The sequence below is a fragment of the Cydia strobilella genome, chromosome 3, assembly GCF_947568885.1.
Source record: "Cydia strobilella chromosome 3, ilCydStro3.1, whole genome shotgun sequence".
In the NCBI taxonomy this organism is placed as follows: domain Eukaryota; kingdom Metazoa; phylum Arthropoda; class Insecta; order Lepidoptera; family Tortricidae; genus Cydia; species Cydia strobilella.
The window spans coordinates 4798638-4816769 of NC_086043.1; the positions used below are offsets into that span (position 1 = coordinate 4798638).

Below are 18132 nucleotides of genomic sequence, written 5' to 3' on the forward strand. Positions count from 1 at the left end.
AAGAGAATTATAATCTACAGCTAGAAAGACATTCAATAGGACTCAACTTTTTTTATTTATTTGATAAAAGACAAAAATAGAAGCGTGACAGTGGTTAGAAACAAGACAACGAAAAACATTTTGACCCACATAACAATTCAGGGCTTGTTGCACCAAACCGTCTGACAAAAGTAGTTAATCAATCATCAAAGTTCATTAAAATTTGATTGTGTGAAAAGTTTGGCAGTCGTCTACAGGTTGACTCTCTTATTTAACATCATTTGGTTAGGTGCCCTTATTCTTGTTAACAATATCCATCTTCTAACCCGTATCATAAAATCAGAAACATTTACAACTTTATAGGTACATCAAAAACCTTATCTCTATATTCACAAATAACTAGATTCACTAGTTGTCTTTCGTGGCTGGATAATTACAATACAATCTCATATAATACATACATTTAACAATTATGATATTAATTTGAACACAAAATAAAGCTCTGAAGGAATTATTTAGTAACCATTAATTAATGTACATTCGTAACTCCTATAATGGTCAACATCAACACAAAGCGAATGTTCTACTTACTAATCTAAGCATATTGTAAATAAAATATTTTAATATTTAAATTGGAACATCAGGAATGTGAAAATAACAACAATACTTTTTAAAATAGCAGTTGCGCAGTTGTATATATTTTTACAGTACATATGGTGCTAATTTTTCGCACTAGTGCGGGAATGAGCACTTTTCGTGTATATGTCGAAAGTTTAAAGGGCCATATGTACTGTAAAACGTTGTACGATACACGTGCGAAAAGGTAATTCGCAACTCGTGTCGATTTAAAACACTCCCTGCGGTCGTGTTTTAATTTATCGCCACTCGTTTCGAATTTCCTCTTTTCCGCACTTGTATCATAAATAACTATTTATCTCTAGACTGTACTTAAAACAAAGCCATATTCAATTTCAACGTGTTTTTCAATTAATTCTATTTACATGGAAAAACATATTTATAACCTTGGAAAACATTCTTGTTACGTTTTTATACCTTTGTATTTGTTGATGTAAAAAGATTGAATAAAATATTTATTATATATATTTTGAAACTTTTTTTTGCAATACAATGCAGTTCTCAAAACAAAAGCAATCAAAAACAGGAATGCAATCTATTAAAAAATACTAAGAGACACTGCAGAGATGAAAAATTATAAGAAACTCATTTTCAATCCGCATTAGTAAACGACTCATTATATTATATATTTATTTATATACACTTTTATACTTAATGATTTAAAATTTAAAAGGGAAAATATTTTTATAGTTGTGGAATAATATTAAGTTTATCTTGATATGCTTTCAAATTATTTTATATATCCAAAATGACTACCTACATTACTGGAATTGGACCCCATTATGCAATCCGCTAAGAACAATTTATTCTGTTACTTAATTGGGAAACTAAAATAAAAAAGTCGGTAAAAGGATTGACAACTAATCTAGACTAAAACACTTTATATTTCTGAAAGGTTCCAATTAAAATACATAGAAGGGTCCAAAGTTAGCAACACTCGATCACAGTTAAGACTAGCGTTTATAAAATACTTATCTATCTTTGGACAATCTATCTGGATTTAAATTATCTCAACGTAAGTACAGTCTTTGAAATTATTTCCACCATTTATCTCTTCTGATAGAATAGAAGAGACGTTTCTATTTAATATGGAAGATTATACAGTTACTTCTTCAGTAAAACGACTTTTGTCATCAAGATTAATTACAATGGCATGTGTCCGCGCGTGGCCTGATCTAACACCTTTCAGAGTCTCTGTACTACTGGGGCTTGATTTCAATTCACTCTTTTCACTTTTACTACTAAAACCATTCCTACTGGCTACATCGGGCGGTCTTATGTCACTACAGTTCGCTTCGCCAGAAATTTTGAAAACACTGTTCTGCTTGTCGTCTTTCTCTTCATCGTTTAGTTCAGTTTTTCTTTTTGGAGAATCCGTGGCTATAGTAACGTCAGTGTGACTGGGCTCTGTTTGGCTGTCATCGACAGCTTTTAAAGGACTAAAAGTCTTGTGTTTGTAGGCTGGAGGGGCTTCGAAGGGTAGATCTCTGCCGCTGCTGGTGGATTCTTCGGCGGGTGTGACCGTACACATGAGGCGGTCAGCTACTGCGCTGAACACAGTATTCAGTTTGAGAGGTGCAGAGTGGTCCGACGTGGTCGGCTTTCTCTCATGTAGCGCTGAAGCATCTTGCATGGCTGTGATGCGTCTGGATATGGCTCCAGTGCCACACCGCTCTCGTAGCTTCTCAAGTTGATTGCAGATTTTTCTGAACTCCTCCTACGCAAAAATAATTTACTAATAAAGCGAGCGTTTGGAACGTAATTTGTATAAAATCCACCACAGCTACAAATACCTACTTACCTCGAGTTCCCTCTCAGTCATGTTGTCACAGAACCTTGTACTGCGATTTGTGGTCATGGTGTAGGTAGACTCGGCCGCACGAGACCTGAACTTGCCGGTCTTCTCGCGCTCATCTTTGCCATGCCCCTTATATACCATGTAAGCCTGTGAACAATGTACAGGATACTTAAATTTATTTGTAATATTTGTAATTGGTTTCATAATAAAGGATACTAAATCGTGCGAAGTGGGGGATCATACTCGTATATGTCATATCATACATCGGACTCAACAGCAGTAGCTGAGGATATATTAACACAATGTAAGCGGGGGTAAGGGTTTGCTATTTAGGTTATAAAATTAATTATATTGAACAATTATGACTTAAATTCTGTAATAATATAAATGTAGGAAGTGGATTTTGAAATAAACACTCTTTAAGAAATTTACTGGATATATTTAAAATAAATTGGCAAATGAAACAATTAACACAACGGCACGTCTTTTCTTAGCGCTCCGAACAAGAAGTCCTCTAACCTCGTTACGTTTTTTAAATCTGCCGATGGCGTTTTGCCATCTCTTTCGCACGCACTAACACTCAGCATCACACTCTCTCATTTACACATCGTTCATTCTGCAGTTCGTTCTCTCACTCACTCTTTCGGTCCTTACATTCCGATCCACGCATCCTACAGATCGGCCGTCCTACTCTTTAGTCTGGCCTCAGACTATACAAACACCGTCTCTACTCTATACTCTAGTTATAACTTAATTTGGAACAATAGGAACCATCATGATACTAATCTAGATACATCCGCCAATCACGTCATCGCTACTAGGGATGTCACCATCACCCGTCGAACCGTAAAAAACACGTTTCGCTGCAACACTAGCGCCATTCGTCCCGGTAGGCCATTTTCTTCCAGTGCTGCCACCCTCACCGCTCGTTGCCGATTTCACGTCACTCTTCCCGTGTGAAGTTGAAGTATTTGCTGTTGCAGAACTTGCAGATGACACAGCCGTTTTGCATTGAGATGCAATATGCCCAAAATCGTCGCATCTGAAGCATTTTAACCCTTTCTCTTTGTGGGGACAGTCCGCTGACGAATGATTCTTTTCTCCACAGCTGTAGCAACGTATGACTCGCCCGTGCGTCTTCTCATTTTTCTCTGCCGGCTTCGAACGACTTGTGTCTCGGGTTGAACTCGAACTCGCCATGTTTGATTTCAATTGTTCATAAATCTTCAGTTTTTCTTTCAGGTCATTGTATGTCGTAACGCCGTATAACATTATTTTATTTACCTCTTGATCCTTGATTCCTTCTACTATGTATTTAATGCATACATAGTCAGGCATTTTTCCTCTCTTACCCAACTCTTTCATGGTAAATAAGTACTCTAAACACGATTCACTTGATTTTTTATGTCTGGAACTCATCAGCTCGTGTATAGCCTTCGCGTCGATGTTATCAGGGAACTCCTTGAGGATAGCGGCTTTAAACTCGTCCCACGTCTTAAAAATGCGCTCTGCTCGGTACCACAGTGACGCCGTTCCTGCTAACGACCGCCTCGCCATCAACAGCTGTTGCAACGGAGTCCATCCACAGAGCTCGGTGCTGTCCTCGACGTCTTGAACCCACCTGGTCGCTGGATACGTCTTATCTTGACCAGTGAACTTGGGGATCAGCCCTTCAGTGAGATGCAACATCGTCATGCCATTATCTCGTGATGTTTCAGCATTTCCGTCGTTATAGTCTTGTTGTCTGCCGTTACGTTTGCCTGGAGACATGTTTACGCCTTGCCTTCAACGTAGTTCGACGTCGTAATTCGTCTTTATCGTCTTCAAATTTTCAAACCACGCAGTCACAACGGCAATCGCGGTACGTCTTTGTTCGTTTGCCGCCGGCGAATCCAGATTTCTTCGTCTTTACGTCGTATATCGGCTTGATCCCACTTCTGACACCACTGTAGGAAGTGGATTTTGAAATAAACACTCTTTAAGAAATTTACTGGATATATTTAAAATAAATTGGCAAATGAAACAATTAACACAACGGCACGTCTTTTCTTAGCGCTCCGAACAAGAAGTCCTCTAACCTCGTTACGTTTTTTAAATCTGCCGATGGCGTTTTGCCATCTCTTTCGCACGCACTAACACTCAGCATCACACTCTCTCATTTACACATCGTTCATTCTGCAGTTCGTTCTCTCACTCACTCTTTCGGTCCTTACATTCCGATCCACGCATCCTACAGATATAATGAGGTACGTTACAAGAAAAAGAGATAAAGTGCGTGTTATTTCAAATTTGTAAGCTTTCGTAGCCTTATCTTCAAGCGGGCCATACGATTTCATCATATACATCGTTTAAATATGGCACTGCACAAACAGTTTACTCAATTTCCAGGTAGATGTCGCTTTCTATTTCTACAACTAGCAAACGTTTGTCTATCGTGAATATTATAAGATATTAATTTTGGTATGTGTTATGTATTTGTGATTTTGTGTGGAGTTATTAAGTATAGCCGAATTAAGCATAGTACTGTTTATAATTAAACAAGGTGTTTTATTTAAGCTTTCCCTTTCTAGACCAGTACGGATATGATGCGTCGTTCTTGTCTACGTGACAGCGTCATAAAACGGTGTCCGTCACTTTCTATCCCACGGTGTCAAAAAGTGACAGTTATTGTATCACGTGGATAAAGTCATCCATAATACGCATGCAGAGGCCAAAACTGTACAGGCGCTTTTTTATATCAAATATTTTATTACGTTTTTTTAGTATTTGATTTCAGATAATTATGCTCCGCAATTAATTTATACTTAGGTATTGCAAATAAAAGCTAAAAATATCAACGTTATTTCATTTCTCCATAGCACCGTTTCGAGCATGTTGTTAATTAAAATTTTATGAAAAAAAAAACGATTTAAAAGCATAACCCGAGTACTTTGAAGTGCATTCGATTCGTTAGATTAGGATCCCCGCAAACATGCGATTTTATAAAAATAATATCATGCACCGTGTTACACTGTGCTATCAACACAGTGTGAAAGTATTATTTTAATCGTCATAATTTCATAGAAGTTTGCCGTTTATAATAACACTTCCATACTCTGTGTTATCAAACACGGTGCAGAGTTAGGTGAGCCTGACTCTACCTCTTACACCACTGTGTATTAGATATTTGTTCTAGATACACAAATAATAAAAAATAAATAAAAAAAAAACAAGGTAGAGACTTTTTACTAGTTATATAATAAATTACTAAAAAGTAATTTATCAAGCTACTAGGAAAATATCAGCTTCAATTTAAAAGATTATGAAAAAAAAAACGAAAGCGGTTACTAAATCAGAAACCCATTTCAATGACTGTAGTATTTTTCACATAGCTTGGGTATGGTAACAGCTGTCATCTCAGTACAATTAGTGCGTTTGAAGGTTGTAAATTATATGTAGATGACAGCTGTCATAGTATCCAAGCTATGTGAAAAATACTTTAGGATTACGAGGATCAATATCGTAGGATCTATAAAATCGCAGTTGAACCGCGCTCTAAATCATCGTTCAGGGTTGCCGGTTGTTTGCCTCACGGAGTGAACTCCACTGTTTGCCTACCTGTTCGCTTTACAAACAAATCGATAATATTATGGGCCCGTTTTTATTTTGTTGAAGTTTTTTTTTGTTTTCGTCAGAATTCGATAAATAGGCCACCAAACGAAGTCCAAAAATTGCCATTCAGGGGAAATAATTCGTGTGTAAGCGTATTTTGGCATAGTTGTAGATAAAGGTGCCTGAATCAGCATACTAAAAGTACTGATGGATGGGGGTGAAGCTAACGGGTAGAGGGGGGGTGTAAAGGTCCCTATTTTTAGTTTTTCGTAAATAACTCGTAAACGGTGTCAATAGCAAAAAATGTCCTAGTACATAAATAATCTACATTAAATTGCCTACAAGAAAGATTTCATACACTTTTTCACTAGGATCAATATTTAAAATGACATTAGACGAGAAATTTAATTAAAATCAATTCTATGGTGTTCTTTTTATATTTTCGTAAATAACTCGTAAACGGTGGCCAATAGCAAAATATTTTGTTGAACGTAAATAATCTACACAAAATTTACTACAAAAAATACTATGCATCAATTTTGCTAGGATTAATATTTAAAAAGATATTAAAGAAGGAATGTTAATTATAATCAATTCTAAGGTAACTTTTTTTTTAGTTTTTCAATAATTTGTAAAGTATGACCTATAGCAAAAATAAATCTGATACACAAATAATTTACATACAATTTCCTACAAGAAACGTGTGGTACACTTTTCGCTAGCATCAATATTTTAAAAAGATTAAAGCGGGAAAGGTAATTATTATCGTTCAATGAAAGTAAAAATAAACCTAAGAGAAATTAAAATGTTGCTTTGAAAGATGTTCTAAAGTAAATAATAATTATTTATTGTTTTTACTACTTAAACTATCGTAACTATTTTTTTTTTCATAATTATAAAGAACTAATTATAATATAAAGCACAATATTTTTTATTAATTATGTAAAAACGCTAAATTCAAGAATAAAGAACATTTATGATATTTCTTATAATTTATCTATTAGACATGGCTCCTCGCTGGGAAAGGTTTCCATTCTGAAATGTATGTCAACTCTAATTTTAGCTATTTAAATAACTTATTTTCATTACTGTCTGATTTGTTGTTATTCATTATCTTCAAATTATGTAAGTACATAGCCTTGCCTATTGCTTAGCTAGAAGCGACAAGAGAACAAGTATTCATTACGAAATCGGGCCGCAAAATGTAACATTCGCTTAGATCCCTCAAATTTTGTGTGTTTAACTCATTACGGGTTATTTTACCAATTTACCTATAGAATGTCACCGGTTCAGCCAATGATATAAGTAAGCCAAACTGCGTATCATGTCGATTCAAATAATTTTGTGGGCACTGACATAAACACATTTATTCACACTGCAGAAAAAGTAAATAAAACTTTAAAACCTGCAAACCTCAGTTTTAAAACTTAAAAATTTTAAACTTTATAATGTCTGGATTCTAGAAGTTATATTTGTACGCAAGAACCCGACTTTTATAAACAAAAGCAATATCTCGCCACATGTGTGCTATAAAGATAAGATAGCCAGCCAACTTACATTTACTTAATTCGTTTTAAGTGAAAACTATAAAAAATTATAATTATGTACGTTCCAAAGAAATAACTGAAGAGCAAACATTGTTTACAAAATTCGTTAATAAGCTGAAAACCTACCTAACAGGTCACAGTTTTTAATATCTGCAACATTTTTTCAATGCAAATAAGTTTCATTAGTATCCTACTAAGATTATAGAATAATATGATTATCATCTTTTTACTTAGAACATGGAATAGTTATGTTAGCACTAATTGTAACCCATTAGTGGGTCGTGACGTGAGCGAATAATCTGAGCGTACGTAACCAATAATATTTTATGCCCCCTTTTATTTTAAATTTTTTTTTAAATTATTTTGTATGGGGTATCTAAAAATTTTGTTTTGTAGTTTTTATTTTACCGTTCTGTCGCCATGCATGATTTATGTATCCATGCCAAATTGCAGCTTTCTAGCACTAGCGATCACGGAGCAAAGCCGCGGACGGACAGACGGACATAGCGAAACTATAAGTAAGGGTTTATAGGTGACTACGAAATCCTAAAAAGAACTGCTACATCGTACAAAGATAGACAAACTGAAAAAAAACTGAAACGAACATCAAATATAGTCAATCTATCTGCAAAAGAGAATAAATAAGCTTTAAGTGCCCAAATCAAATCACATCTGTAACAAAAGTATTAAATTGATCCTCAAAATATGTTAGAATAGTATTTCGTTAACTCAATCGTAGAAAATGAAATGAACCTCTGTTCTGAACTTAGCCGGAGAGCTGACTACGCTATGAACTGTGAAAAAGAGCCAATTTAGTTCTTAAAACAGTTAGCTAGACGTCTAGCCGTTCTGCTGATTGCACATTTTGCACATTTCTTCTGATAGCTTCTGTTATAAATTACACATTAATGCTGAGAGGACGGATTGCATTTAGCTGCTACTTAAACGAGAAAAGTACGTGCCTTCCCAATGTTTTTTCTAGAACTACAGTTGCGTGTGTGTATACGACACGACATAAATAGGCCAAATACGGCTTTCTCTGAACCAGAGGTTTCCTTTGGCAGAATTAATCTTTCCGATTCTAAGATGTATTTAAGAAGTGGAGCCACCCAGATTTTTTTTTGGATATAGGGGGACACCGACACTTTTGTATATTTCAGGATTAAAACAAGGTCGTCGCGAAATTTGGATGTGAATATAATAATAAATAATCTAGCTGTTACGCGTGGCTTTGTTAGATAATATAACATATAATTTTGAATATAAAATTATGGTAATTTTCCGTCCAGTTAATGCGAGAATGTTACACTAGTAAAAACTCATTCTGGTGTAATCATATAAATGGTGGTAGGTATTACAGATAGGTTGTGTAGGCACGGGTGTTACAAAGGTGCTGCAACAGTTATAATCCTCTCCTCTTACCGTGCCTACCTTGCTCCCGAAGATAAAGCAGAGGAGCAGCGTGACGGTCAGCTGCGTGTGGCAGAAGAAGATGATGTACAGGAGATCGGGGTTGGCTGGCGACTGGAGAAACAGCCTGTGGAACAGTTTTTTTGTCAATTTCACTTTCAAAGAAATAGGATAGTTTAGGGCAATGTCACGAAGACTGGCATATAAACTTGATTGCTGGGAAGATCATAGTACAAGAACTCTCGTATTTGTATACGTACGTCACTCAAACATAGTCAGTAAGGAAGAGCTTCACTCCTTACCCACCTTCTGTAAATGAAGTACCCATAGGGAGTACCTAAATATGTGTACAAATGCAAAAGTTAAAAGCGAAGTAAGAGCTTGTAAACGGTCCACCCGTAGAGACGATCTTCTCCACATTAACCTTATGTTTTTGACCTGAATATAATTATGTATACGTATATGTGGTATATTTTCATTTAAATAAACATTTGTGTAAAGTACTATTTGTGGTCCCTATGTCAGGGATAATATCCATGTGCAAAAAGTTATGAATGATATGTCGATAGATTTTCATTTACCTATGGCATGACCCGCATGAATGTCAATGAAGTAGGTTCAGCAAATTTGTGTGTGCATGTAAAACATAATTTCGTAGTTAAGTTGCAGTTTTCTTTAACTCTTAATTTGTTTGTCCTCATCAAATTTAAGCTGTTTTTTTTAAATCCAAGATAATCATTTTTTCAATTTAATAACCGTTGTGTGCAAGTAACAAAACTATATCAACAGGTACCAATACCATGCGTATTTAAATAAAAAAAAATACCCTTGGATATCTTAGTTAGTCTCTAATAACATCACGATTTGAACTGACGAAAGGAACATTCTCCCCGTTGCGTACGGCCGCCTTCAAAGCGAATCAAACTCAAAGGAAAACCATGTAAATATTTAACGTGCCTACGTCGATAATATTAAAAGGCATGTTCTTGTGAAATTCTCAACTCATTTTCTGAGATTCTATGAAGTTATTATTTCCTGAAATAAAGTTTTTGACCATTTATAAACTTAGCGCTTTATGAAAATTAGGTACTTGTATTTTATTTCTGATTCAGATCAACATGACCGTGTTTTTCTTCTGGTTGGTCAGGTCACTTTACTCATAAAAGAACTTGTGCTTGTCTACGCCACGCATTTAACCTTGCGTAACTTGACTTGATAGAAAAAAATCTGATGAATGCTTGAATGCTGAATCTGAGCTTCATCCACAACGAAGTTGTACTGAGATTGAAGATAATAATAATAATATCTGTAATAGTACATATTTAAATACTTCATAATAACTCCGATAAATCTTTTAACAAATATTATAATTTAATTACCCCAGTAAAATTAAGAAAACTTAGTCCTTAGTGGTCTGAGCCCTTCAATGAACCCCGGCGAGGTTAAGCGGTCGGGAGACCAATTTAATTTCCTAAACAGGATCCCTTAGGACCAACGAGATTGGTAAATAATTTCGTCCTCCTGATATCGAGTTTAAATTGTAATTTTGCTTTTTATTACGGGATTGCCAGTGAAGCAAATTATTTTGGTTAATATTTTTCGGTTATATTTACGCCTGATTTCTGCTTGACCTGTCTTAATTTATAATATTGAAATATTGATGCTAGGTTACTGTTTCTGAGGTATTTAATAAAAGCGTCTACAAAATGGGGAATTTTCTATGAAAAGGGACCTTATTGTCGATGGCGCTTACGCCGCACAGCGTCACAGGCATTGTATTTATTTCAGAGCATCGTTTATAATGGCGTAAGCGCCATCGACAATAAGGTCCCTTTTTATAGAAAATACCACAAATAAGGAATAATGTACGTACATATTCGCAGTAAACAATTTTAAGATATATAATAACAATGTTTGATGAATGTATCTACATTCACATTTTGAAAAACTTTGACCAGATTACTGGTTTTTCAAAAACATCTTCCTTTTCTTTTAAAATATGTTAGAAAATTAACCTGAAACAGGTTACATTTCTAACTAAGACACTCTGTTATAAAAACAGTGTCAACCGATTTACCTCGCTTACCAATAGTTTTGAGGCTTCGTGGAACACAAACATACAAACAAACTTAGATGACATACTTGCATAGACGGCTAAAATCATTAGGTTATTTAAGTATTTTTTGGTACTAACAAACTATGGATTCGTCTAAAATAAGTGCATTTTTTTTTTATTAGGGGTCTAAACCGGTGCGAGAACACGCATCTGAGTTTTATTACATTACGGTATTTGATCGGTCGGCTGAATCGGATGTAACCTCAATAGTCTGCAATGAAACTAAACTCGCATGCGAGTTCATGCGAAGTCTAAATGAGTCCTTAAATTCAAAAACAAGTCCGGTAGGTTGTTATTCAAATATAATTAAATAGTTTTAATCAAACACATGTTTTAACATAATAAATTTGCAAACTATAACGTTTTATAACAAACTTAATATAAATAATATCTATCCGAATGTCACGCACATACCTACTAGAAAAGATTTTCACAAGTTAATTTACTAAGACACATTTAACAGGTTGCGAGTAAACAAAATCGTACATTTCTTCAATAATAAAAATCTCCAATTCGAGACTATCCAATTCCAAGTAGGTACTCTTAATTAAAACTTCAAAGTATTTATTCTCGTACATTTACCTATTTTTATTTTAAGCGCAATCTTTGTGATACTTCGATGTCTTTGCTGTTTTCAAAGACATCGAAGTTTCTTTGATCTTTTGGACTTGACGTGTATTTACGATCTTTATAATACAATAAGTACTTATGTTATGTATAGTTTACTAATTAAGCTTGTCAGCAAAGGAAAACATAGTGAGAAGTTAGTTAGTGCACTTTACTCATTGGTTTCTTTTTTATATACTATATTACTATACTATACGTCATTATATATGTTAAATGGTGGCCATTTGAATACTAAGAATTTTTTAATTAATTGTGGACTATTGTCCTAGATACGTTAAGGAGAGATTTGGAGGGGATGGTCAGAGAATCGGCATAGCTAAGTCATAGAATCGGCATAGCTAAGTCATAGAATCGGCATGGCTGTGTAGAAATTACAATATGTTTTTATCCTAAGCTAATAATGTGCCCGCATTTTCTGAAAAACTACAACTTTCTAAAAGATTTACAGTTTTTCTTGCCTAATGATTTTGTTTGAAGAATGTTTTTTTATCATCATCATTTAAATAACTCACTGTTTTGGCAATTTTGTTGGCGGGTAATATTAAGTTTTTGCTCACGTCGATTTTGTATGGAAATACAAACAAGGATCACTCCAAGCTAAAGGGTAATCCTAGTGTTCCTTTAAACATATAGGGGTTAACTATATTTTTGTAAAATGTATTTATTGTGTATTTTTGTACAAAGTTATCCGTTTTTGGTCTTTTCCATACAAGTCGCATACAGCATTGTCAAAAGTGTTAGAGTTATCACTTCAAAAAAAAGTCAGTTGTTGTCAGTTAATTTTGAGGAACTTGCGTAACGAGACAAATCTTCATGAAAGGGGTTTCCATTTTTTTACATGCATTCATTTGTCGACAAGTTTTTTATATGGGAACTGTAACTTATTTGTATATGTAGTGTTTTAAATATACAACCCATTTTCTACTCAAAATGTAAATGCAATGAATAAAAATCTTAACACAGGCGATATTAAAATAATATACAACAAAATTGTTTTTGTTTCCAAGCTCTTATCAACCTTTTTTGACAAATCACTCTTTGCACGATATACTTTTAAATCAAATATACATTTAAAAAAATAACGCGAACGAGTAAAACAAACATCTATTTGAAAAAAGAAAACCGGCCAAGTGCGAGTCGGACTCGCGCACGAAGGGTTCCGTACCATTACGCAAAAAACAGCAAAAAAATCAAGTTTGTTGTATGGGAGCCTCACTTAAATATTTATTTTATTCTGTTTTTAGTATTTGTTGTTATAGCGGCAACAGAAATACATCATCTGTGAAAATTTCAACTGTCTAGCTATCACAGTTCATGAGATACAGCCTAGTGACAGACGGACAGACAGACAGACAGCGGAGTCTTAGTAATAGGGTCCCGTTTTTACCCTTTGGGTACGGAACGCTAAAAATGACACATAAACCAATACGGGTCATTAACATAATATATCAAACCCGATTCAGATTAAACAACTTGTTACGGTTTTGATCTTATTTTGATACGACCTTGCAGATCGCTCACGCTGATTGGTGCATGTGAGATGCGAGCCAATCACCAAGACGATCGTCAAGGACATATCAAAACCAGTTCATAACCATAACAAGTTGTTAAATTTGAAACGGGCTCTCGGTCTACGCTTTGTGCCGCCATTAGAAAGACACTTACATAGATATGTTCAAGAAGACGGAAAGCAGGAACTCATTGTAGATGGCCATGGAGATGAACCGGCTTTCGTTGAATTCCGAAGGTGCTTTCCTGACCATGATGCACAATCTGATACCCCACATAAGGAATATCACCTCCACTGTGAACAAAAATATGTAGTTATTATCTTTATTCTATACACAGTACCTTCTCAATGGTTTGCCGAAATCCATAAGTTGTAAGAGGAATATTGTAAATTCCTATGTTATAAGTTCACATGACTTAAACAAACTGCTCGAAAAACCGTCTTGAAAATCAGATGAAAATTGCAAGTAAATCAGAACACAAATTACAAGACGATAGATATTGTAGATTTGTCGGGCGAGAATAGCACCACCACCACCCCCTTTCTTCCCGTGGGTGTCGTAAGAGGCGACTAAGGGATTACGGCTGAAGTGTGTCTTACGAAACACAAGCCCTGAGACACTGACATTCAGTCTCTAAAAAGAAGGAAAAACAATAAACCCGGATCTGGAGCCACCGTTTAGTCGCAAGCTAGGCACTTGCGGCCAAACCGGCACCACACGTACTGACTTGTTCATTCCTGTGGACCATGTCGGGGAGGAAAAGAGGGTGGTACGGGTTTTGAGCAAGCCCGTGTTGCCATAAAACAGCAGCATCCGCGGAGAGGGCATTTCGCTCGCCGGCCGAACGCAAGTGTCGTAACCGGGATGCCGTTTTAAACATCTGACACAGAATGACAAAGGCCTATTATTATTATTTAGATGTTATAATATATACATCTTTAACGCAATTAAATCATTTAAACTGCAACGAGAACAGTTGTATTTGTTCATCATCCGTCCACTTACTTTATAGCCCCAGATACTCTAGTTTGTAGAAGTGGTAGAAACGAAAGCAAAAATGCGGTAAATAGGCAATAATATTATTACCTCCAGGTGTTTAAATTGTACAAATTGTACAGTTGTTCTTTAGTCGCACCTAGGCAAGCGAGATACGTGCACGTGCTAACGAGCTCTCACACACACTTATAAATATTCAACAACGAGTGGAATAAGGATTAATGGTAATGAAATAAGTATGGAAGTATTTTTGTGCTTTTTAGGCATGAGAATAACCTATATATAGTTATATAAAATTATCGGTAAATAGGTGATTGTCAAATTGTATGCAGGTGAATTTGATGGCATTGATGTACATAACTTTGTGAAAGTCTCTTGGCAACAATATTGTAAAGGTAGGGTAGGTGAATATTCAATTTAGAGGCACCAATAAAACACGTCGTCGTTTTCGTTATTTTATGACCTAAGCTTATTTTGGTGTGGCTTTAAAACTGAAGCCTTAAAATTTTTCAATCGCGTTAGGTCATAAAAATATGTGCCAAGAATGCCAAGCAAGCAGTGAGTCATTAAATCGACAATGTACTTAACGTAGTAGAAATTCACCAAGTAGTAACATACACAGCAGGTATAACTGTCATAATAAAGTCGTATTTTTTTACAACCAAATAATATATTAACACTATTGTGTATTTATAACTCACGCGTTGTAAAAGAGTGGTCCCACCAATCCGTTTTACACAAATACGCCTTCAAATCTTCCTTAGTCCTTCCTACAATGACGGCAGGAGGCGCCACCAGCGTACGAATGGCGAGCAAACCGCATGCTACCCCTACAATGATGCCGATGCGCCGCAATAGATACATGTCGGATATTTTGACTGCCTTTGCTGACCGTACTTGGAAGATCACGGATATTCTGGGAACAAAATAGTTTCAGTTAATAGTTTAAGCAGGAAATAATGATGTGTTATATACGTGCTAATGAACTATCATTCATATGTTTGCTGTCACAAAACACTGAAGAACGAAAACGTACGAGTATACCAACAACAACTGATAAACGTCATCCATTATCAATATATATATATTCAATATTATAGGACATGCATGTGTTGTGGGTACTCAAATAACGATATACTCGTATTATTATATAAATACTTAAAACATAGAAAACAACCATGACTCAGGAAGACATCTGTGTCATCAGGTCATCACACAAATAAATGTCCTTACCGAGATTCGAACCCGGGACCATCGGCTTCATAGGCAGGGTCACTACCCATTAGGCCAGACAATACAAAACATAACATTATTTAAACAAGCTTTTATTACGAACTGTACTTTTCTTTAAACAGACTTTTTGTTTTATAAAACCCAAAGTATACACATAACGGGTGTCACAAAAAGGACGCAAGATTTCAATTTGCCGCCATTTTTGTATTTTAGTGCTGGCAACCCTTAAAAAAAGTATTTGACAGCTGAATGTTTAGGGTTTGTAAAAATGGCGGATTATACGAAAGATCAACGCGTTTTTATTATTGAACAAAATTTCAAAAGTAATGAAAGTTTGGCGGGTACGGTTCGAAAATTCGTTGTGATCTCTCGATTCGGTGATCAGAATTGGCCCCCTAGATCTTGTGATTTAAGACTAGACTTCTTTTTAGGGTTATTTAAAGTCCAAAGTCTATGCCAATAAGCCCACAACCACTCATGCTTTAAAAGAGGAAATTCGACGCTGCATCGGAGAAATTCAGCCGCGTTTATGCAAAATGGGCATAGAAAATTTTGACAATAGAGCGCGTATGTGCTAGCAAAGCCTAGGAGGACATTTGCCTGACGTATTATTCCACAAATAACCCTATTTTATGTAAGTATTTCAAGATTTTATATACAAATGTTATAACGAAAAAAAAATGAGTTTTTCATGAATTTCAAATCTTGCGTCCTTTTTGGGACATCCTTTATTATATCACAAGTTTAGTATTTTCAGTTTAATTAAATACCAAAAAGTGGTCGAGAATTGTGTTGTAAAATTTAATGACAAATAACACATGAATATTGCAAGTTAGTTATATGACAAAAGCTTGTAAAAATAGCATAACATACTTTGAAATGTTTTAAAAATCAAAACACACATGTCTATTCTTTCGAATCATTAGGTAGTGCCATTTTATCAGGTGATCTCGAAAGATTATTTAAGGAATAAGATTCATTAGAAAAAAAAAAACAAAATAACTTTGATTGGCATTTTTAGGGTTGCGTGCCCAAAGGGTAAGAACGGGACCCTATTGACTGAGACTCCGCTGTCCGTCCGTCCGTCCGTCTGTCACCAGGCTGTATCTCATGAACCGTGATAGCTAAACAGTTGAAATTTTTACAGATGATGTATTTCTGCTGCCGCTATAACAACTAATACTAAAAACAGAACAAAATAAATATTTAAGTGGGGCTTCCATACAAGAAACGTGATTTTTTTGCCGTTTTTTGCATAATAGTACGGAACCCTTCGTGCGTAAGTCCGACTCGCATTTGGCCGTTTTTTTTTACACTTGGAAAGAAAAATCAATAAACGAATAAACTTGAATCCAAAACAGTTTTTAAGAAGCAAATCTCATTTCAAACTTACTCGATCAATGTCAACGTGAAAAATATTTTGAAATCTCTTGGGTTTATTTATTACTTAAAACCAACATAATCTAAGTTTTAAAATCATGCTTGAAATATTAAAGAATACAAATCTTTATTTTAGAATACCCCAGGGCTCCTTACCTCTGTCGAAATGAATCTATTTTTGGTATGTCAAAGCCCACGTTCCTTGAGGATGTCCTTTGGTTGCCCATTGGATACCCTTAGATATTGCAATGAAAAACCGTAAGCTGAAAGTATTAATAGTTTTCAAGGGCAATTCTGTTAGTGAAACAGACTCTCTGGAGATGCAGTGGGAAAATGGAGTTTTCATTTGAATATTCTATATTTAAATACTAATAACATGATTAAATATATCCAGACATTTGAAGCTTTTGAGCACCGGGGAGCGTAGGATTTCACACATTTTTCTATCACAGATAATTTGCAAATAATAATATGTAATATTTATTTGGATAATGTACTTTATTTATTCAAACAAACGTATTAAATATGACTATAGATATAACTTAAAATGTTACATAAGAAGTTTAACATACCTAAAATATAAATAGAAAAATAAATTGTCCCGCGTGGCATGATAGCGGAGATACTGACAGCATTTCCCCGCTGCGCTGTATCGCAATACTAATGCGTTGAGCGAGGAAGCTGCCAGCTCTACGGTCAGTCAGTCGGTTTCTTAGTTTTTAGGTATTTATTATTAATAGTATAATTTGTATATATTTTTCTGTGTAAAGTAAAATGTAATCATAAAAATAAAAAAAAACTATGAAATGGAAATGTCAATTTGGAATGTTAATTATGTAAGATATAGAAATGCATGAAATGAAATTTTAATTTTATTAAGAAATGAAACTGTAAATTATGTTTGTTTAGTAAGGAATAAAGAGGCTATATTATTATTATTATCTTACCTCCACGTTTTCAACATAAGAGCTCCATAAGTAAGACAGAAGCCAACTTCCCTGAGCCACACCCTTGCTGTACACGTGAACACAGTCGGCCGTCCGTACATGACCAGGGTTGTGCAGTAGATGAGGAAAGCTCCCAAAACTATGACTCTGAGTAGAGCTGGACTTGCAGCACGAACAACCTGGACAAAATATAGTGTGTTAAAAAAAAATATAATAAATAAAAAAAATGCAAAAACAGGTCAAGCGAGCGACGGACTTCAGACCACAAAAATTATGTGATGTCACAAAATTCTTACGGCCCGGCCAACGACATCGCGCGGCGGCGGCAGCGGCAAGCGGCGGCCATAGGTGGGAACGAAAG

The 18132-nt window shown here is 35.3% G+C and overlaps 1 protein-coding gene and 1 long non-coding RNA gene across 2 annotated transcripts in view; both read right to left on the reverse strand.

Annotated features, from left to right (window-relative positions):
- LOC134755706 (uncharacterized) overlaps positions 1-18132 on the reverse strand; it is a 255660-nt gene that overhangs the window by 109201 nt on the left and 128327 nt on the right. The gene's annotated exons all lie outside the window — the stretch shown is intronic.
- LOC134755639 (metabotropic glycine receptor) overlaps positions 1299-18132 on the reverse strand; it is a 128794-nt gene continuing 111960 nt past the window's right edge. Inside the window, exons 7-12 of the mRNA XM_063692157.1 lie at positions 17772-17950; positions 14913-15127; positions 13370-13508; positions 8983-9088; positions 2417-2560; positions 1299-2332 (exon numbers count right to left, since the gene is read on the reverse strand). Of these exons, the coding sequence (XP_063548227.1) occupies positions 1712-2332; positions 2417-2560; positions 8983-9088; positions 13370-13508; positions 14913-15127; positions 17772-17950 (1404 nt within the window). The 3' untranslated portion in view covers positions 1299-1711. The remainder of the gene's footprint in view (positions 2333-2416; positions 2561-8982; positions 9089-13369; positions 13509-14912; positions 15128-17771; positions 17951-18132) is intronic.